Raw genomic sequence first — 21,726 nt, forward strand, 5'->3', positions numbered from 1 at the left:
GTATCAAATCTCTATTATTTCCTCTAGTAACTTGCCCATTTGTTTATATATTAAGTTAAAGTCATAGAAAGAAAGTCTAATGCATACTCCAGAGTGAAATTATAAATGGAAGAGCTTAGAGACTTTGATTCTTCAGCTGAAATGTGCAAACAAAAAAATGTCATAGACTTTTAAAACAACCTAGCTCAGCAACACTTCCTGTATTGTGGACACCGGATACACCAAAAAGCTTTGCTGTTTCTGACACTCTCCAATAGCATTAATAGTCCTAGATCCTTTTGGTTAACTACCTAAATGTTTAAACAAATCTAATCTAATCTTCTTTTCTACAGCGACATCCAGGCTCTAAGAAGTTCCTGGGCTACACTCACTGCTGGCGCTGATGGCAGAAACAATTTTGGAAACAACTTTGTCCTCTGGTAAGTTTCGGCTACAATAAGTCTCTTCTCGACCTGTTCAAACCATGGACAAAGTAAGGTGATGCATAACTGAAATGAATAGGCCTACTTTCTAAACTCGAAATTTAACAATAAGTTTCTTTACGACCAGTTAAAACAAAATAGACTTAACCATCGACAAGGTATAGTAATGCATACTTGAAATTAATACTTTCTAAGTTCCAAATGTATAAACTGTTGATAATAATTTGGTTATTTTATATTTAATCATTTAGAAATCCATATAAAATGACTAAGAAATAACTTAAGTTGTTTATTCTGTTTATGTAAAATAGGATCACGAGTACATAGAACACTTTGCTTTAGTTTGAATTATATTTCACCCATACAGGTTGTTGAACACTATCCCCAACATCCGAGAAAGATTCGAGAAATTCAACGCTCACCAATCTGATGAGGCCCTGAAGAACGACAACGAGTTTGTCAAGCAAGTGAAACTCATTGTTGGAGGCCTGCAGTCCTTCATTGACAACCTAGAAAACCCTGGCCAGCTTCAAGCTACCATTGAGAGACTCGCCTCTGTCCACTTGAAAATGAGACCAACCATTGGATTGGAATATTTCAGGGTTAGTTTGATCGTAACATGTGCGAGACACTAATTGCAGAGAAAGTAGGGCGATGTGTGAATGAGTTCGAACCTTGATTAGAGCAGAGTTGTGTTTGCCGAGCGTCTAAAGGCAGCACGGAACCTCCCAGATACCCCCTTTCCCCACTGATCCACAACAGAGAGTGGACCAAAGCGCCCTGAGCATGATATATGCATGAACATTGAGTTATACAAAAACAATTTAAAAAGTAGCCCTCTCGTTCTCATAGTAGTTTTGTATACAAGTATTTACTGTAAAGTTGACTGTCCAATTGTACTGTATTTCTTTAAATACCAGCAAACGTTACAGGCTATAGTAACAGGACGGTTTTCAATTCATTGCGTATTTTTCGGTCTTAATATTTTGTTTTTCTTTTTTATTTGGAGCCACCCTATTCACTCCTCTTAGGGCCTCTTTATTCGCTTCGCATAGGGCCTCCAATTACCTATGGCCGGCCTTGCTCAGACCTATCTCTTTTTGTACGGCTATTAGTAGCCGCTACAGTTTCGCCATATGCCTAGAACCAATGAAACTTCACATATTATATCATAGAATTATTTACGGGATTATAGACAATCTCACACAAAACACTTCTGTTGTTATTAGCTCCACTTTGCAATATCCATGCTCTGGGATAGAAGAAGAAACACAAGCGTTTTCTTTTGTTAACACTTGTAGTAAATCTAAGACAAGTACAGAAGACATGAAACTAAACATATGTCAATGTACGGAGAACTTAGTAGCCAGTGGTCACTCACACTTACATGTTCCATTAACATTTGAATAGCTCCTGTGTGTACAGTTTGACACATACTATTCATTTGTAAGACAGGTGTTTCATACCTCTGGCTTTATTGTGTAATTATGACTGACTCCCCTTGTTATGTTGTTATGTTGTTATCCTATGTCTATGTGTCTGTCTCCAGCCTCTCCAAGAGAACATTGCCCAGTACGTCGCTAGTGCTCTTGGCGTCGGTGCTGACGATGCAGCTCCTAAAGCCTGGGAACGTCTTCTGAATGCCTTCAACGAGGTCCTGAATAGCTGTAAGTAGACACTATTTTGGAGTCTCACTGTTGTCATGTCAGTATGTCATGTTAGTATATCATGACAGTATGTCAGTTCAGTATGTCATGTCAGTATGTTACTCTATTACATAATAGCAAAAGTAAAAGTAAACGTTTTATTGCTTTAATAAAGTAAACCGGAACAAGATGTAATAAAAAGCAGATAACTGATGTAAACATTTATTGTGAAAAAGAGAGAGAGAGAGAGAGACTTTAAAAGTTAGTAATGGCACTATATATATATAAGATTCAGAAGATTTTTTATGACCTGGAAAAGAGGGGAGACTACTGTATGAGAGTAATGTAATCCAGAAGTCAGTCAGATGTTAAGAAAAGGAAATGATTAGAGCGAGTCTGTCAGATTTGAAACTTGTTCTTGCGACAATAAACAACAGTGCCTGATTTTAGTATGTTGTCAGCACCCATTCCTGAGATTTGAAGAAGCAGTGATGGCACCTGAGACTGTCAAAATAGCATAATCCGAGATCTTGTGACAAAATCACACTTCATGAAATTTAAAAAAAAAATATATTATAATCGATTGTAATTTTAATGTATGCCATTTATTGTCCACAGTTGCCAACTACAACATTGGTCTTTCTGATACGTAAGTTGCGTTTCCTTTTTTTTTATAAAAGATACAGGGACTTAAATTTATAGATTGGTAAAAATGACAACATAAGTTCATCATCTTTTTAGAACTAAATATAGTAATACTTTTGTGTCTTACTTAAAGTGTCTTCTGACTCCACACTGAGGTCTTATGCTGTTTTTGTTTTTACATTTCACAGCGACAAAGTCGCTCTCCAGAGCTCATGGAGCAGACTGACTGCTGGCGCTGATGGTAAGAGAAACGCTGGAGTTAGACTTGTTCTTTGGTAAGTTTTTAAGTGAAGTCAACTATTTGTAGGTTTAGATCTCAGTCTAGTCAACTATTTGTAGGTTTAGATCTTAGTCTAGTCAACTATTTGTAGATTTAGATCTTAATCTAGTCAACTATTTGTAGGTTTTGATCTTAGTCTAGTCAACTATTTGTAGGTTTTGATCTTAATCTAGTCAACTATTTGTAGGTTTTGATCTTAGTCTGGTCAACTATTTGTAGATTTAGATCTTAGTCTAGTCAACTATTTGTAGATTTAAATCATCTTAATCTAGTCAACTATTTGTAGGTTTTGATCTTAATCTAGTCAACTATTTGTAGGTTTTGATCTTAGTCTAGTCAACTATTTGTAGATTTAGATCTTAGTCTAGTCAACTATTTGTAGGTTTATATCTCAGTCTAGTCAACTATTTGTAGGTTTTGATCTTAGTCTAGTCAACTATTTGTATGTTTTGATCTTAGTCTAGTCAACTAATTGTAGGTTTTGATCTTAGTCTAGTCAACTTTTTGTGTGTTAAGATCTTAGTCTAGTCAACTATTTGTCTGTTTAGATCTTAGTCTAGTCAATGAGAAATATTTGTATGCTAAGATCTAAGTGTAGCACATATTCAAACGTTATATGCGTAAATCTGACTTATTAGTTTTAAAATAGACTAGAATTGTAGTAAGAAATTTAAAAGACTTTATAAAATGATCGACATTCTGGAATACTCCTCATGAAATCAGATTCAGTTTACTTGGAAGGAAAGTTGAAACAGGTCTAACAAGATAACAATATACGTCCTTGTTCTTGTTACTCTAATTTCATTTAGTCACTTAATTTAGATGCTCTCATCAACTAGTGCAACATTTTAGTATATTGGTAATGTCCTTAAATGTGGATGTATCGAAAACATCTTTTTTTCCCCACGCAGCTCTTAAATTCACTAATATCCCACTAGTTCACTTATGTCCCACGAATTCACTAATGTACCCCGTGTTCTAGTATTTGACTGAGAAAAATATACTATTGTTCGACTGCTGTTTCATTAGTGATGGTAGATGTCAGCGGATTATTTCTTCTGACACCAAATTCTGTAATGACTAAAGCACAAAAGAAATACGAAATACGTAGAAATACTAAAACATTTACTAAATAAATCGAACAAGAATAGTCACGTAAGTTTGCATCGCAACATTGACATCACATGAATCACATTTGTTAAACCACATCAGCACTATGAAGTAACCAACCGAATTGCTCAATGACATAAAACAATTGACCCTAAACAGTGAAACACTCCGCTCGCTTTACTTTTGATACTGTTTTCACAAGTACCGATCGACCCTAAGCATTCCGAGATATGGAGGTGACGTAACAAGCAATTTATTTTCATTTGGTTACAATTTAGGCATGCGCACTAGACATCCAATTTGCTGGGTTAAAAAAAAATAAAACAAGGTTCAAGGTTAGGTCACAACGCTAATCTACATTAGAATGTAATATCCTAGTTCAATTTATAATTGTCCTAGTTGTCACATTTCTGCTATTTCTGTCGCCTCTCCAAACAGGATGTTCAACAATGTGCCCAACATGCGTGAGAGATTCACCAAATTCAATGCTCGCCAGTCTGACGAAGCCCTCAAGACCGACGCTGAGTTCCTAAAACAGGTTGATGCCATCATTGGAGGATTTGAAACACTTATCAACAACCTGAATGACGCTGATCTGCTGCTCAACCGTCTGGAGAGTCTTGCCGATGAGCATTTGGAAAAGAAACCAGCCATCAGCTCTAATTACTTTGGAGTAAGTGGACTTATAGGCATTTGAACCAGATAATAGCATAAACGTGTGCATCAGTTTTGTAGTGGCATTGATGTAGAACTGACCGATCACAATTTGTGTGTGTTTTCAGCCTCTACAGAAAAACATTCACTTGTTCATTGAAGGCACTCTCAATGTTGGCTCAGACAGTGACGAGGCTCGCGCCTGGACTCACTTGGTTGGCGCTTTGAACAAAGTTATTAAAGATCGTAAGTGTTCACACTAGAAATTTTCTCTTTTCTCTTTAGTGTCAACTGAAAGAATAAAAAAAAATAAAACTCAAATGCTTAAATTTTATATTTTATATGATAAATTCAATATTTCAATCCATCAATTTGAATAGTTTAAATCAATAAGCCAATCCATTAATAACTTTAATTTTGAAGTTAATGTTCAATACACGATAAAACTAATCAGCAAAAAAAAACAAAAAACATCTTTTTTTCATCATCTACATTTTCTGTTTTTATTATCAATATTTAGTTCATCGCAAACTTTATAATTTTGGTAATTTGTTATAGATATATCTCTATCTATATCGCTATCTCTATCGCAATCTATCTATCTATCTATCTATCTATCAATCTATCTATCTATCTATCTATCTATCTATCTATCTATCTATCTATCTATCTATCTATCTATCTATCTATCTATCTATCTATCTATCTATCTATCTATCTATCTATCTATCTATATCTATCTCTCTCTCTCACCCTCTCTCTCTCTGGATATATATATATATGATTAGTTAAAACCAGGTCTAGATTTTGTCATGTCGAAGATTGCAAAATTGATAGGTATATATATTTGTATTTTTTTTCCAGATGCTATTCACAACCTGGGTCTATCTGACATGTAAGTATTTCCACACTTTTCTTCTATTGAACCTATAAGTTAGAAACTCTATCAAACAGAACTCTTCAGTATTGCGTTATTGCTCCTACTCATCACTTTTAATAAATACTTGTCTTTCCATTTAAAATTAAAAAACATACAGATCAGTTCTTCTACAAACAAATAAAGTAGAATTTAAAAAAGGTCGATATATTTTTTTCACTATGTGTTCTATTTTATTTCCACAGTGACAGAGATGCTTTGGTCAGTTCCTGGAACCAACTCACTGGTCGTGCTGGTGGAAGCAGGAATGCTGGTACTAATCTCGTCCTCTGGTAAGTTAGTGCTCCCAATGGACAAGAACATTTGAAATGAGAACTTGTGGGAAGTAGAGGAAAAGAAATAACAATTTTTTAAAAATCTTTTTGTATGCAAATCAAATCTAACATAATTAATTATTTCCCTTTCCCTACGCTAAGGATGCTGGAGAACGTGCCCAACATGCGCGACAGATTCTCCAAATTTAACGCCCGCCAGTCAGATGACAATCTGAGAAAGGATGCTGAGTTTGTGAGACAAGTGGACCTCATCACTGGTGGCCTTGAGTCATTGGTCGACAATGTTAATAACCCAATTTTCCTTCAGGAGGCCCTGGTCAGACTGGCCGATGCTCACTTGAACTTGAAACCAAGAGTTGGTCTTGAATACTTCGGTGTAAGTTGTTTTTTTCTCTTGATGTCTTGTCTTGGTGTCACATGGGGCATAATTACATATGAAACGAATAAAAACAAGGGCGTACAACTTCAGTAAAACTTGTCCCACCTCTAAAATTACGTTTATCAAGAAGGGTTTTTAGTTTATCTCAAGCCTTTTGGTCAAACGAAATAGAGACTTACGCCTGACATTCAAAAGTTAAATGCTTCGTTTTGCCCAGTAATCAAAAAGACACCAAAATATCGACACTTTCCTTATTTCATGATTTAGTGACATAAAAGCTTAGAACGAGTTGTCTGAATCAGTTAGACGCATAAATAAGTGTAAGTCTCAAATTTATTTACACTACAAGATGAACGAATACACGTAGAATGTAATTAGTATTACTTTTTAGTGCGAAAGTTGGTAATTTATAAGATAACTTTTTCAAATCTGAGAGACCCAGTAGAGAAAGTTCTGTATTTACTTCCAGCCTCTTCAACGCTACATCCACGCCTACATTGAGAAAGCCCTGGGTGTTTCTGCTGACAGTGCTGCCCCCAGAGCCTGGACAGACCTACTGACTGCCTTCAACAACGTGCTGAAAGACCGTAAGTTAATGTTTTGAAGCCAAGTGTTACAAAAACTTGTTCTAATTGTTCCAGAGTTAGAATGTTAGACTGTCTTTATTTAGATCAAAATATAAATGGTTTCATATGGTAACTTTTTAAAATGTTTTTTTTTTCAGGTACTTTCCTTAGAATTGTCTCTGACGAGTAAGTTATGAATTTTAAAAACTGTTATTTTGGCTAAATTTTCAATAAAATAAAGTATTTATAAAACTTCGGATTAGTTTCTTAACATTGTTGAAATCTATGCTTTTTATTTTTAAGGCTCTAAATCAGTGTTTCCCAAACTGTGTTCCACGGAGGAACCCTAGTGTTCCGCGAGGTCTAACTAGCTGTAAACACCTGGACTAATTCACTTGTAGGCCACAACATGAATGAATCTCTCTAAAAATAAGCAAAGTGTTCCGCTGAATACTCAGAATGTGCGAAGTGTTCCGATAAGGGAAAAGTTTGGGAATCACTGCTCTAAATTATAGTAACAGTGTAGATGTGTTCCTTGATTTCTTGGCCACTGACCAAACAATCACTAAACATTCTGCTAGGTTTCTTTCATCCACTTGTAATGGTTCTAACTCTTGTTTCAGTGACAGAAGAGCTCTCCAGAGTTCATGGAGCAGGCTGCAGAGTCAAGCAGGCAACAAACAGGAAGCTGGAATTAAATTGGTGACCTGGTAAGTTGAGAACCTTTCTGAAGACAGTTGAACCTGCTGAGCTCAATACTTCTTTGCTTGTCACTAGTTAGAAACTCAAGCATACATTGACACTGACACTGACATAAATAAATAAATAAAAATAATTATAAATTTAGAGCAGCTATTGAATATTTTTATTTACCCAGATCTCTAAAACTTAGGGCACTGAGCTTCAATACTGATGGAAGGGAAGCAAAGACATTTTTAAAAAGGGAAATAAGCCGAGTATAATTGCTCGAGCAGACAAAACGAAAGTGTTCAAAGACATCCAAATAAACACATGCACAGATATTCCTGTCACTCTTCACTCATGAATGTCAAGAAAAACGATAGGACTAGAGCGTCATTACCACAATATCTATAGCTTGGGTGTGCAATAATTTAAAAAGCAAATAATAATAACAATAAATAACATTATGCAAATGTATTATCACCTTTTTTCCACATTCTCTAGACCGTCTAGAAAGGAAAGCTGAATACAACTGTCCAACGTGCGGAGCTACCGCACAGTGGTTTAATTGATATTTTCTAAATTATTTCAGGCTGTTTGACAATGTCCCCAACATGCGCGACAGATTCACCAAATTCAACGCCCACTCTTCTGATGAAGCCCTAAGAGCTAACAACGAGTTCCTAAGACAAGTCGATGTCATTGTTGGAGGTCTAGATTCATTGATCAACAATGTGGACAACAGTGACAACTTTCAAGCTGCTATCGAGAGACTTGTGGATGTTCACTTGCACATGTCCCCAAGTGTTGGCCTGGAATATTTCGGTGTAAGTTTTTAATCTTCAACTCTTCCTAACAAACAATAGATCTAATCTGTTCATTCCCATTGTGCCATGGACATTTCTTAAGTATATAGAATAGCTACTATAAGAAAAAATGCATCTAATTAGATGGAATTGTCGAACTATGAGCTATACATTTAATGTATGTTTCCAGCCTCTGCAACAAAACATCAGATCTTACATCCAGAACGCCCTTGGAGTCGCTGCTGACAGTGCTGAGGCCAGGTCCTGGACAAACCTATTTACCGCCTTTAATGAGTTCCTTGCTGATCGTAAGTACATTTCATTGTTCATCAATTTCTTCTCAGGCAATACTTGACGTTTAATTATCTTTAACTCAATTTACATAATCCATGTAGAGTAATTCAAAGCAATAATAATACAGCATAGACTAAGCTGCGTGTATAATTTAAAAGATTGAAATTGACCCTTTTCCTGTTTTCAAAAGTCCTGATTTATCTTTTCTGGAATCAGCATCAATTCCTTTCCAGTCCTTTCTTGCAACACATCTACACGAGCACAGCGTGTTTAATTTTTAAATCTTGTGCACAGCTTCTACTAGTGAATTCTTTTGCCAGAAGCAGCAAGCCACGCCCTATTTGAGGTCACCTGTCACTACGTTTGAAATGTCACTAAACATTTTGCTTTTTAAAGGCAAATTAAATATCAAACTTATGTGCAGACTTTGATCACCAAACAAGTCAAACATTTTTGTGACTTGTGACTTTAACTCAATGGTTAAAGAAATGATACTTAAACTATCACACCTTAAAGATCTATCTCTTAATATATACGTAAACATGTCTACATTGTGATATATAAAACGTATATAAACTGAGTTAATATTGTTATTATATATGTATCCACAGACACTATTCAGAAGATCGGACTCTCACCAACGTAAGTTAGTTTCCTTCAAAACTCATGCCTCCCCCCAAAAAACTGAACCATAGATGATCAAGTTTGACCTAAGTGTTCTTTTGACTACACCGACGTTTCCCTATTCATTTAGTGTTTACAGTCAACTATGTTGTCATCTTCCAACACAAACAAACGTTCTACCCAGTTACTTATTGGAACAATGATGACGTATTTTAGTATCATACGAACCAGGTTAAAAAAAAAAGAAATGAATTCATTAAAATTATATGGCAATTACCACGAACTTAACACGTACTACATAGGGAATGAAAGATAAAGGTTAAAGGTTAACAATGTCGTTTTGGGATAGATTTATAAAAGTGTAAGGTTTCTATTTACCCCTCCACTCCGTGGGTCTGCCATAAAAATTTTGATACTTGAAAACAAAAGCAAGAATTTCTCAATACTCAACACCTTTTTTTTACTTAGTTGTAATGTTTTATGCATAATTAATTTGTTCTAAACAATGAAACCTGCTAGTGTTCCCCTGAATTTACACAAACTATTTACTGTCATTCTAAGTTACGCTGCTCTTCTATCATACACTCTTTATTCTTAATTTATGACTTCAACTTGTATAATTCTATTCCAACAGCGACAGAAAAGTCCTTGACAGAACATGGAAGCAGCTGACAAGTGGTGGCAAACAGGAAGCTGGAGTTAAACTAGTTTTGTGGTAAGTAACATTGTCGTAAACACAGTCCCGTAATCTTTAATTCATCGGAACTCAAGTCGTAAACACAGTCCCGTAATCTTTAATTCATCGGAACTCAAGTCGTAAACACAGTCCCGTAATCTTTAATTCATCGGAACTCAAGTCGTAAACAACATCCAAACTTAAAAACCATCTCTACGATCACACGAAAAATTACTATCAGTATCAGAATTGTTAATGCATTATTTAATGTTGATGACACCGCCATTGACTCGAAGTCAATGTGACCTTCTTTCCTTTGCTTTCCTTATGGAGGATAGGGCTCAGTAAGAACACGCCACTCTCCACGGTCTCTTGATAGTTTTTTTAATGGCTTTCCAACTCCTTCCTGTCCTCTCGGCTTCATCTAGTACGTTGCGTCGCAATGTTCTTTTTGGTCTTCCTCTACGTCTCTTGCCCTTGGGGGTTCCACTCTAAGGCCTATTTAGCTCTGTTGTTTGGTATCTTTTTTAAGGGTATGACCCTTTCTCCACTTTCTCTCTAAGATCTACATCTCTATATTTTTCTGTCCACTCATCTCCCACAGTTTGGTGTTTTCTATTTTGTCGGAGCAATTTACGCGAATTTGTATATTTTACAATGTGTATATACTTTTGTTTTGAAACCATAGGATGTTCGATCAAGTTCCCAACATGCGCGACCAGTTCTCCAAATTCGACGCCCGCAAATCCGAAGCTGAGCTGAGAAACGACGCTGAGTTCATCAACCAAGTCAACAACATTGTTGGAGGTCTGGACTCCATCTTAAACAATTTAGACAAACCTGGTCAACTGCAGGCTGCCCTGGAGCGTCTCGCCGACTACCATCTTGACCATAAACCAAGAATCGGACTTGAATTTTTCGGCGTAAGTTCAATGACTTGTAGAAAATCTTATCTTTTAAATTACAGACGTTTCTACAGAAGACAATTACGACTCATAATACTGAAATCACTTAAAGTACTTTTTTTTTCAACCAAACTAATATGAATGGAACGCAACAGCTGAATCTATCAAAGAAATGAAACTCGACAAACCGCTCGCTTTCCATTAGGTATTATTTCCATGAGAAAAAATGAAATCTAGATACATTCCAAGGAAGTATTGCAAGAATCTCCAATGTTAACTCATTCTTTCTATTGTTACCAGTTGTTACGTTAAAAGCTTCAAAGGCTCATTCGTTATTAAGAGGCCCAAAACAGACACTGGCCCATAAAAACACACCTATATAAAAAACCAAAAACAAAACATTACGGACAGCTGACTCATCTGGAAACTACAGCACAGTTCATCTTAGATATTGACTCGTCACCTGAACTAGTCATCTAAACTAGTCACCTGAGCCCTTGAATATAACAATGAGAAGTCAGAAGAAGAAAGAGAAAGAAGATTTTGTAGTTTTTGTGTGTATGTAATAAACAAAGTTTAATGTTAGGTCTTAGCGTTAATCCCACACTTCAATTTGACGATCATATACAGTTACCTTAACATTTTTGTGTATGTCTCCAGCCTCTACAAAAGTACATCCATCTCTACATTGAGAGTGCCCTGAATGTTGCTGTTGGCAGTGAGGAATCTAGAGCTTGGACAGATCTATTGACTGCTTTGAACAAAGTCATCAGAGATCGTAAGGACACCAAATCTAGTCTAGCCTGGATAGTTTCTCCTTAGTTGTTTACACGCATAATGCATTAATTTTCACAAACGTTTGATGTATTCATTAATGGTTGTTTTTTTTTTCTACTCTTCTCGACAGATGCCATTGACAGACTTGGACTTTCAGATAAGTAAGTAGACAGCCTCATTTCTCTAGAAGACATACGAATAGAAAACTTAACTTTTTTTTGGAAGACATCTGTGTATCTCAATATTCAATTCATAATTCACATAAAAGAATTATCGAAATTGGAGCATTTTTAATAATACAACAAACCAAAATGGCAAGCTACAATCGGGTTATTGAAACTGATCTAAAATTAGATGGATTTTTCTGTTCATCGTTTGCAAATCTTTCTGTGACTGTCTTTTGTTTTGTTAGGCTAACTGTCTATGTTACTTTCTTTCATAGCGACAGAGAAGCAATTGACAGTTCCTGGAAGAAACTCAGATCTGGAGCTGGTGGCAGAAGGAATGCTGGTATTAAGCTTGTTCAATGGTAAGTCTTAACTTCTGATTAAGTTTATAGAAACTACGTAATTTAATTTAATTTTAATTTTAATAATTTTCAAGTCAAAGATTTAGGTTGAGCGTTTAGCAAATTAAACAGGAATGACTTAGAATAAGAGGTTTACTATATGTTGATGTTAGGAATTGGTGTTTCAATTCAACTTTTCGTTTAAGGCTATGTTAAATAGAAGATTTGTTAAATAGCTGTTTAAAGTTTTGTACAGGCTTGAAGTCCATTGTTGTCAGGGCTTAATAGAATAGTAATAGAAACAATAAGACCAAGACAGCATCTCATATTTTGCTTCTTAAAACTGTAATGAGAATTTTCAAAGTAAATTAATCCCTTGTTATAAAAGACATCTTTGAAAAACGTGAGGTTTTAAACTGTCTAAAGAAGGCCAAGTTACAAGACCAAGACACGAAATCAATACGGCTAAATTCACATGTCACGAGAAAGTCTTGCATTATTAATCTTCCTAAAACTATTACCAAATAAATTAGCTTCATTGTTGAAATGTTAAAGTATAGTTCATACAAACTACTCTTCTTGCTGACCACAGGATGTTGAGGACTATCCCCAACATGCGCGATCGCTTCAACAAATTCGACGCCAAGCAATCAGACGCAGCTCTTCAACGTGACCCAGAATTCTTGGCCCAAGTTGACCGCATCCTTGGAGGCGTTGAGTCCCTGGTCAACAATGTCGACGACCCTGTTGCCCTTAAAGCCGCCATCGATAGACTGGCAGATGCCCATTTGAGTTTCGATCCAAGAGTTGGCCTTGATTATTTTGGAGTAAGTTCTTGTTCTGAATAAAATCTTGTACAATTCCTACAGTAGTTGACATTCAGCTGGATGTAAACAATGGCTTTAGTTGTCTGTACTAGGACGTAAAACCTCTTTATTTAGGTGCTACACATAAGTCTTCATTTGAGCGCAGCTATGAGTTAAACTAACTTATTACTAATACTATACTATTCCAGCCACAAATAAGCGTCTCTAGAAGACATCATTGTATTCAACAAATAAGCGTTTCTAGAAGACATCATTGTATTCAACAAATAAGCGTTTCTAGAAGACATCATTGTATTCAACAAATAAGCGTTTCTAGAAGACATCATTGTATTCAACAAATAAGCGTTTCTAGAAGACATCATTGTATTCAACAAATAAGCGTTTCTAGAAGACATCATTGTATTCAACAAATAAGCGTTTCTAGAAGACATCATTGTATTCAACAAATAAGCGATTCTAGAAGACATCATTGTATTTAACACATTGAGGTGTGGTGCCTGAGTGGTAAAGCGCTTGGCTTCTGAACCGAGGCTCCGAGTTTGAATCTTTACTGGGTAGCTAACATTAGTTAGGGAACGTAGGTAAAGTTGGCCGATGTGCAAGCCACATGACACCCCCATAAACCTTAGGCAATAGAAAAAAGATGACAATTACATCATCTATCCTTTAGATCGCAAGTCCTTAAAGTGTAATTTACTTTCTAAACAAATTTTCACAAAAGTATAATTTAAAAGACAATTAATATTTTATTAATTAAATTTAACATAATGAGGTTCGTTAACGGTTTATGTTTATGTCAACTTAATGCTGACCTGTTAGAAATGTGCCATTTCATAGAAGCTGCACATTCTATGATGCGTTGATTTCTTTACTAGCCTCTCCAAACTTACATCCACGACTATATCGAGGAAGCTCTAGGCGTCGGTGCTGACAGTGACGAAGCTAAAGGCTGGACTGATCTCTTCGCTGCCTTCAACAAGGTCCTCAAAGAACGTATGTAGATTATAAAAAGAAATTCATCTGTTGTATTGTTTCACTTGGGGACGAGAGTTGATCGTGTGGAACATGAGGGAATTGTGGTGTACAAATCCTTGAAACAAATATATACCTCATTCAATTCTGGACTCATCTCTATGATCCTAAATGTGTTACCTAGCTGAAATTGTAAAAAAAGGGGGAGGGGATAAAGGCAATCTATTATTGTGCTTCTGTAACGCCAACCATTTTTCGGCCTTAACGTAAAATTAGAAGACATCAACCCTTTCAATAACTATGTCATTAAGTGTATGTCATAATTTTCTAAAATAACATTAAAATTGACAATTGAAATTGACTAAACAATACAAGTTCTAACACAAATACATAATTATTTGCTGTATAAAAAATATATATTAGGATTGTGTTTTCTTTTTTTTTGCTTTAATTTTTTTTTATTTTCAAAATGTTTCTATGATTGTATCACCAGGCACTGTTCTCAAGATTGTGTCAGACAAGTAAGAACCTTTTCCCACTATTCAGATAGATGAACAATAAAACTAATGAACATAATACCAAAGCATTTGTAAAATATATTGAAATAGAAGTTCGACATGGTCTCCAAATACTGAATAGAATACAACCTTCATTTACTTTGTCTTTCATAGTTTGTTGTAGTTGAAAACTGAAGTTTGATGATCTATTGACCTATTCTATAAATACTTCCTCAGTGAGAGGGCTGCTCTCAGAAGTTCATGGGATTCACTTAAAAGCGCTGCTGGTGGAACCCAAGAGGCTGGAGTCAGGCTTGTACTCTGGTGAGTGTATTAGCTGCCAGTCACTTGACGCCTGAATGCATGAGATTTCACGAACTAGGTCATTATTTTGTCGACAGTCAACAGCCTAAACATTACGACATTAATTGTTCTCTTAAATATTACGACATTCATTGTTCTCCTAAATATTACGACATTCATTGTTCTCCTAAATATTACGACATTCATTGTTCTCCTAAACATTACGATATTCATTGTTCTCCTAAACATTACGACATTCATTGTTCTCCTAAACATTACGATATTCATTGTTCTCCTAAATATTACGACATTCATTGTTCTCGTAAATATTACGACATTCATTGTTCTCCCTTGCAGGATGTTGCAAAACGTGCCCAACATGCGTGAAAGATTCAACAAGTTCAATGCTCTCCAAGGAGACGACGCTCTTAGAGCCGACGCAGAGTTCGTCAAACAAGTTGAACGCATCGCTGGAGGACTGGAATCTCTGATCAACAACGTAGACAACCAAGGCAAGCTCCAAGCTGCTATTGATAGACTGGTTAATGCTCACTTGAACTTTAGACCCAGCGTTGGACTTGAGTATTTCCAGGTATTTCTTAACACAGCAGCAGAACTCTAACAGTATATCTCAAATTATATTATGTCATCATTTTGTGAACATGTTCGATGAAGACATGGAGTTAGAATCTACTATTTCTCTCCAGCCACTACAAGAGAACATCTACAAATACCTTGAGTCTGCTCTTAGTGTTGCCGCTGATAGCAATGAGGCTAAAGCCTGGACACATCTACTGAGTGCCTTCAACACAGTCCTTAGAGAACGTACGTCATTTTAATTCATTGTCTTACATTTTGTAATAGGTTTGAGAAGGAGAGTCTTCATGTCGCATCAGATTACTCAAACATTTTATGTTTGCCAGTTTCTTGTTCAAGTTGTCCTGCATGATTCGGTGGTGAAAGGGTTTGTGGACCTCCATTGTAACTACATGTATTTAAAATTTTAAAAGCTCGTGTTGGTTCTTTGTTCTCACCGACTAAGTCTACAAAAAGATAGGCCTGTCTGTGTCTTTAATTCTCGAATCTCTATCGCTTTATTCCTTCTGTATTTTATGAAAGGAGGTCGTTAAAAATTCATCATTTGTAATATCTTCAATAGAACTCAATTACGGCATTTTTGGAATTGCATTGCTCTTCAAGAAATTAAATAAAAATGATTTTTTTTGGTCAAAAATTGTCAAAAAAAAAAACCCAAAAACAAACAACAAGCAACCACAACAACAGAGATTTATATTTTTTCATATAAAACAAATAGGTTTCTCTTCTGATATTCTGATGAGAGTTCGAGCTATTCTATTAGCCTGGTGTGTTATGAAGGTCATTTATATTATTATGTTATTTTTATTTTCTTTGTGTCCTATATATCCAAGTAACCATCTGTTTCTTTTATCTACTACAGACTCTCTTGAGAAAATTGGCCTTTCAGATGTGTAAGTATACTTTAAAGTATTTTTAAGTATATCTAGAATTTTTAAATATTATTCGTTGGTTTATCTAAATAGTTCGGTTTCATAATCTGAACAAAAAATAAACGCTAGGCAACGCCATTAATATATCAGAGGTAGGGCAGAGGTAGGGCAGAAGTAGGGCAGAGGTCAAAAGCTTGATTTATGTTTTAAAAGTAAGAAGAAAAATTGAGACAAGAAAATAAAAAATACCAACATTTATATACAATGAAATCAAATTATAAGTTGTGTTTAATACATTTTCTTTGAAAATAATAGTAATGCTAGAAATATAGCGTAAAAACATTATTAGAATTAGACTATAATAAAAATATTTAATAAAAATCTGAAGATTAATGAGGAATGCAGTATTTCATGTGACTACCTAGACCCGACTGTCTCCTACATATTTACCTCACATAACCCTTGTCATGCAGTAGTCTTTGAGATTCTCATTTCGCAACATTAGATGACATTTGTTTCCTGATTAGATTGGCTCATACAAAACACAAGTATACAAGCCAATTTTAGTTATTTTGAGGAACAATCTATAATATACTGCACTATAATATTGTATAAGTTATATTATTCACTGCTTAGTAATGTGAATGTTTGTTTTACAGCGACAGAAAAGCTCTTGAAAGCTCTTGGAAAAAACTGACAGATGCTGCTGGTGGAAGCGAGAACGCTGGAACAAACCTTGTCTTCTGGTAAGTCTTTTGGGGACCCGTCTAACTAGATTTATTCAATCCATTCAGTATATTGCTTTCATAAGAAAGAAGCCACTTATGACCCACACTGAAAGGTACATTATAGAAAACAATTGATCAGGACTGATCAGCTTTCTGAGTTATCCAACTTTTTACTTCAAACAGGTTGTTGGACAATGTCCCCAACATGAGAGACAGATTCACCAAATTCAACGCCCACCAATCCAATGCTGCCCTCCAAGACGATGACGAGTTCCGTAACCAGGTCAGGGCCATCACCCGTGGTATCGAGTCATTTGTGAACAATGTCAACAACCCCGCTGCTCTCCAGTCCAGCATTGAGAATCTGGTCGATGCTCATTTGAACTTCCAACCCAGCATTGGTCTTTCCTACTTTGGAGTAAGTGAACACAGAGAAATAATGCCAACTGTGTAGAATATATTTCATTCTGCTAATAATTTCTGTTAATGTCTATGATGCCTAAGACTTTTTTTTTACTTAAAGTAACTATCGTGCAATTATCTTGCAACTATCGTACAATTACGTGTAACTACCCTGCAACTATTGTGCAACTATCGAGCAACTATCATGTAACTGTCATATCAGATTTCAAAAAAAATATTCTGAGGTTAATTGAACGCTTTGTTTATCGTGCAACCATTGTTCAACTATCATGCAACTATCGTGCAACTATCATGTAACTATCATGAAACTATCGTATCAAATAAAAAAATATTCTGAGGTTAATTGAACTCTTTGTTTAATGATATTTATAGCATGGCTTCCAAACTGAGGCATCTCAAGCTTGTATAGTATGAATACTGGGAGTTTCAACTACGGGATATTAGGACACTTCTGAGTCCACTTAAGTCCAATGGGTACTACATCGGGGAAATAAACTTGGTTCTTCATTGTGCTGGCCATATGACACCCTCGTTAACTCTCTGCAATAGAATCAGATACATTTGACCTCATCTGCCCCCAGAGATCAAAGTTATTTTTCTAAAGGGGTACCTTTACTTTACCTAAAATAAATAGTATTATCTATTTTAATTTCTTGATATAAATATTGACCATGTCTTCTCTGTCCAGTCCGTCCAACAATACATCCATCTCTACATCGCCAAAGCTCTCGGTGTTGCTTCTAACAGTGATGAGGCCAAATCATGGACTAACTTGTTCGCTGCCTTCAACAAAGTCTTGAAAGAGCGTAAGTGATCTGAACGTTTTAGTACATATGAACAGTTTGGTACATTAAGGCAATGATACTACACGTTCATTTATAGTCATTACCTGCTTGTCCTTGTTGTCATGAAATGAGTTGAAATATTGAGGCATGGCTTCTATACATTCGTAACAGTTTTGAGGGGGGAAAAGTATCAATGAGAAAGATCTTAATGATAAGCTTGCTATACAAACATGTCTTTTTAAGAATTAATGGAGATTGTTTTCGTCACTACAATCGTAAAGACATCTGTTGAGAAAATTAAACTAGAAGTTTGTTATCCTACAAGAAAGAGAATTCTTAAAATCAGATTTGTATACTGGTCAATAATTAATAATCAACAAAAAAAGTAAAGATTTTTTGTACCAGATGGTATTTAAAACATTACTGAAAATCCATTGTTAGACTAAAAAATATTTTAAACTCATTTATTTAATACATTTTCAGATTCCCTCGAGAAAATCGGTATTTCTGATAGGTAAATTATTTCTTTATTTTTATTTTAGAGTTATTCATTTTTAATACAGTTTGATATTTATTCCTTGATTATTAATGTTGTTAAATAAAAAAAACCGATCAATAACTTGTATTTAAATGAATGAATTTGAAACAATTTGACGAATGTACTAGTTTTCCTAAAATGCTTTCAACTAAATAAGTTTAATAAAGATGAGAAAGTTCGAACTTCATAGTGGCCTTTTCATTCCACAGCGACAGAAGAGCACTTGTCAGCTCCTGGAAGAAACTAACTGCTGGTGGCAGACAAAACTTCGGTGTTGATCTTGTTCTTTGGTAAGGTTCAGTAAATATTACATATCATATGAGTAGATATTGTTTTAAGCAATTCTTTCCCAATTTATGTAGCACTACCCATTTTTTTAAAGGCTAGTTTGGGCATAAAATAATGCAGAAAAAAATTACAAATTTTGAGTTTTACATTTCTTAATTAATCTTTAATTAATCTTTGTGTTTGAATAGTGGATTATTGTGACGACAATCCGAAATAAATATCACTTGACCAATCAGCTATCTAGTATCAAACTATAATATGCTGACTTTATTATCATGTTTAAACAAAACAAACAACAATTATATTATTACAAACAAATAAATAAATTATTGTCAAAACATTGTCTTCTCAGGATGTTCAACAATGTTCCCAACATGCGTGAACAATTCACCAAGTTTGACGCTAAACAATCTGATGCTGATCTGAGAAGAGACCCCAACTTCTTGAAACAAGTCAACAATATCATCAATGGAGTTGGAGACTTGGTAGATAGCGTGAATGATCCTGGCAAACTTCAGGCCAATCTGGAGAGACTCACTGATGTCCACTTGCATTTCGTACCAAGTGTTGGCCCAGAATTCTTTGGTGTAAGTTTAGCTCTTGTATTTTTAGGTACACCTATTTTCAAACACGTTTCTAATAGTACAAATACAAGCATGGAATTAATTGAGTATACCAACATCCGTACAATCTTTTATGTCAACAATTTCAAATATATCTTAACTTTTTGAGGGAAAAATAGAAAATATTGTAATGCCAATGTGTCTTCACTGATCTCCATGTTGTTGTTTTTTTGTGCGGTTTATAACTGTCTTTTTGTCTGTCTACAGCCACTCCAAAAGAACATTCACACCTTCATTGAACAAGCCCTTGGTGTCGGTGCTGATAGTGATGAGCCCAAAGCCTGGACTGATTTGATTGGTGCTTTTAACAAAGTTCTTAATGACCGTAAGTAAATCAAACACTTTGTACATCGCATAGATAGTTTGTTTGTCTTTTATCAATGGATGTGTTATAGAGTAACTCTTTAGCGATTTCAACAAAACAAATCTGCTGAATAGCTTCAACTTGATAGACAAATGCTACTAAGTATTGAAACTTATTTTTTAAAACCTACCATTTATGTTTTTTCTTCCCTCAGATGCCAATCAACACATTGGACTCTCTGAAACGTAAGACATTAGTTTCTGTTACATCGTCTAATTCAAATTCCATTCTGTACTTTCTTTGTTAACATGACATTTAGTGCTGTTTGATACGTGGTATGCCTTGCTGATTTGGACACAGAATGCCAAAAGGTCAATCCGACAAGACTTTTTGCATGGTGATCTACTAGAAGGCAGGAGAGCCGCCGGTCGCCCACTTTTAATTAGAGACTGAGGCATGCAAACGTAACATGAAGCTCTTTAAAATCGACACTAACAGTTGGAAAAAAAGAGGCATTAGATAGATCCTGGACTGCAGATGGTAGAGAGAAGGGTGAAAGTGCAACAGCGCTTGGTGATAACAGATGCCCAACCTGTGACCGCAGCTGTGTATCATGAAATTAGTCACATGATAAGTTTCAAAGGGAAAGGATCTCCTTTCGAGATGTAAAACGCACAGAGATGCTTAAAATGTCTGAATTTACTTGTTTGACCATCTGACAAACAGTTTTTCACTGGACTCACTTGCGCTCTATCAATCAACTTCAGTCATCCAATGGTGTATTAAATTTCCATTTCCATATAATCTATTCTTATGGAAGTAAAAGTTTACATTGTTAAATGGAAAAATGAATATTGCTCAAAAATTTGCCTAAATCTGTCACTTTGTTAATTTCATTTTGTATTTACATTTTATATATTATTGTCTTTTCGTATCGTTAATTACATTATTTAGAAATAAAACATTCGAGTAGTACGTAGTTCAAAGATCAATACAACATCAAATGTTCCGTATTAGAAACATACATCTCTAACTTTCAGTGACAGAAGAGCTCTAGACAGTTCCTGGAAGAGGCTCACAGCTGGTGAAAACGGAGTCCAGAAAGCAGGAGTTAACTTGGTTCTCTGGTAAGTATTTACACGGGACGCTGTACATGTTAAAACATCTAATTTTATACATTTATTTATACTAAAGAAAACGTTAAGAAACAAATGTCGTTAAAATTCAAACAATTCTAACATTTCCATGTGTTCATTGAAATCAGGTTTTTCAACAATATCCCCAACATGCGTGAACGATTCACCAAATTTGACGCCAATCAAGCTGATGATGCTCTGAGAGCTGACCCCGAATTCCAAAAACAGGTCAATGTCATCGTTGGAGGACTTAAATCTTTCTTGGATAGTGTTAACGACCCCATCGCACTCCAGGCCAACATGGACAGAATTGCTGAAGCTCACTTGAGCATGGATCCAGTTGTTGGTGTTCCATACTTCTCTGTAAGTGATTTCAGCTAGTCCTTTGTCATTCGGTTATTTGCTTGCATATTCTAGATTTTTTAGCCAATTTTTAGTCGTTGATTTAAACAATCCTTTGCATATTTTTTCAGGCCCTTTCCCAGAATATCCATCGCTTCATTGAAATCTCCTTGGGTGTTACCGCAGACAGCGATGAATCCCAGGCTTGGACTGACCTTTTGGCTGGCTTTACTAGAGTCGTTAGAAACAGTAAGGACAGAACAATAAAACATTATCAATTCAGCTTTTAAAAATACAATTTAAAAA

The 21,726-nt window shown here is 35.4% G+C and overlaps 1 protein-coding gene across 2 annotated transcripts in view; it reads left to right on the forward strand.

Moving 5' to 3' along the window:
* LOC106051763 (uncharacterized) overlaps positions 1-21,726 on the forward strand; it is a 35,246-nt gene that overhangs the window by 5,360 nt on the left and 8,160 nt on the right. Inside the window, exons 5-43 of one of the 2 annotated variants that reach the window (XM_056027625.1) lie at positions 333-419; positions 790-1,024; positions 1,972-2,089; positions 2,687-2,717; positions 2,902-2,988; positions 4,542-4,776; positions 4,886-5,003; positions 5,622-5,652; positions 5,880-5,966; positions 6,111-6,345; positions 6,818-6,935; positions 7,073-7,100; positions 7,538-7,624; positions 8,188-8,422; positions 8,592-8,709; positions 9,307-9,337; positions 9,954-10,034; positions 10,684-10,918; positions 11,561-11,678; positions 11,808-11,838; positions 12,120-12,206; positions 12,778-13,012; positions 13,888-14,005; positions 14,478-14,505; positions 14,719-14,805; positions 15,142-15,376; positions 15,492-15,609; positions 16,244-16,274; positions 16,913-16,999; positions 17,165-17,399; positions 18,093-18,210; positions 18,673-18,703; positions 18,937-19,017; positions 19,368-19,602; positions 19,846-19,963; positions 20,157-20,187; positions 20,983-21,069; positions 21,207-21,441; positions 21,552-21,669. In XM_056027625.1, coding sequence (XP_055883600.1) covers positions 333-419; positions 790-1,024; positions 1,972-2,089; positions 2,687-2,717; positions 2,902-2,988; positions 4,542-4,776; positions 4,886-5,003; positions 5,622-5,652; positions 5,880-5,966; positions 6,111-6,345; positions 6,818-6,935; positions 7,073-7,100; positions 7,538-7,624; positions 8,188-8,422; positions 8,592-8,709; positions 9,307-9,337; positions 9,954-10,034; positions 10,684-10,918; positions 11,561-11,678; positions 11,808-11,838; positions 12,120-12,206; positions 12,778-13,012; positions 13,888-14,005; positions 14,478-14,505; positions 14,719-14,805; positions 15,142-15,376; positions 15,492-15,609; positions 16,244-16,274; positions 16,913-16,999; positions 17,165-17,399; positions 18,093-18,210; positions 18,673-18,703; positions 18,937-19,017; positions 19,368-19,602; positions 19,846-19,963; positions 20,157-20,187; positions 20,983-21,069; positions 21,207-21,441; positions 21,552-21,669 — 4,661 coding nt within the window. The remainder of the gene's footprint in view (positions 1-332; positions 420-789; positions 1,025-1,971; positions 2,090-2,686; positions 2,718-2,901; positions 2,989-4,541; positions 4,777-4,885; positions 5,004-5,621; positions 5,653-5,879; positions 5,967-6,110; positions 6,346-6,817; positions 6,936-7,072; positions 7,101-7,537; positions 7,625-8,187; positions 8,423-8,591; positions 8,710-9,306; positions 9,338-9,953; positions 10,035-10,683; positions 10,919-11,560; positions 11,679-11,807; positions 11,839-12,119; positions 12,207-12,777; positions 13,013-13,887; positions 14,006-14,477; positions 14,506-14,718; positions 14,806-15,141; positions 15,377-15,491; positions 15,610-16,243; positions 16,275-16,912; positions 17,000-17,164; positions 17,400-18,092; positions 18,211-18,672; positions 18,704-18,936; positions 19,018-19,367; positions 19,603-19,845; positions 19,964-20,156; positions 20,188-20,982; positions 21,070-21,206; positions 21,442-21,551; positions 21,670-21,726) is intronic. The other variant, XM_056027626.1, reaches the window with a different exon arrangement.

Source organism: Biomphalaria glabrata, chromosome 4, assembly GCF_947242115.1.
Source record: "Biomphalaria glabrata chromosome 4, xgBioGlab47.1, whole genome shotgun sequence".
Lineage (NCBI taxonomy): Eukaryota > Metazoa > Mollusca > Gastropoda > Planorbidae > Biomphalaria > Biomphalaria glabrata.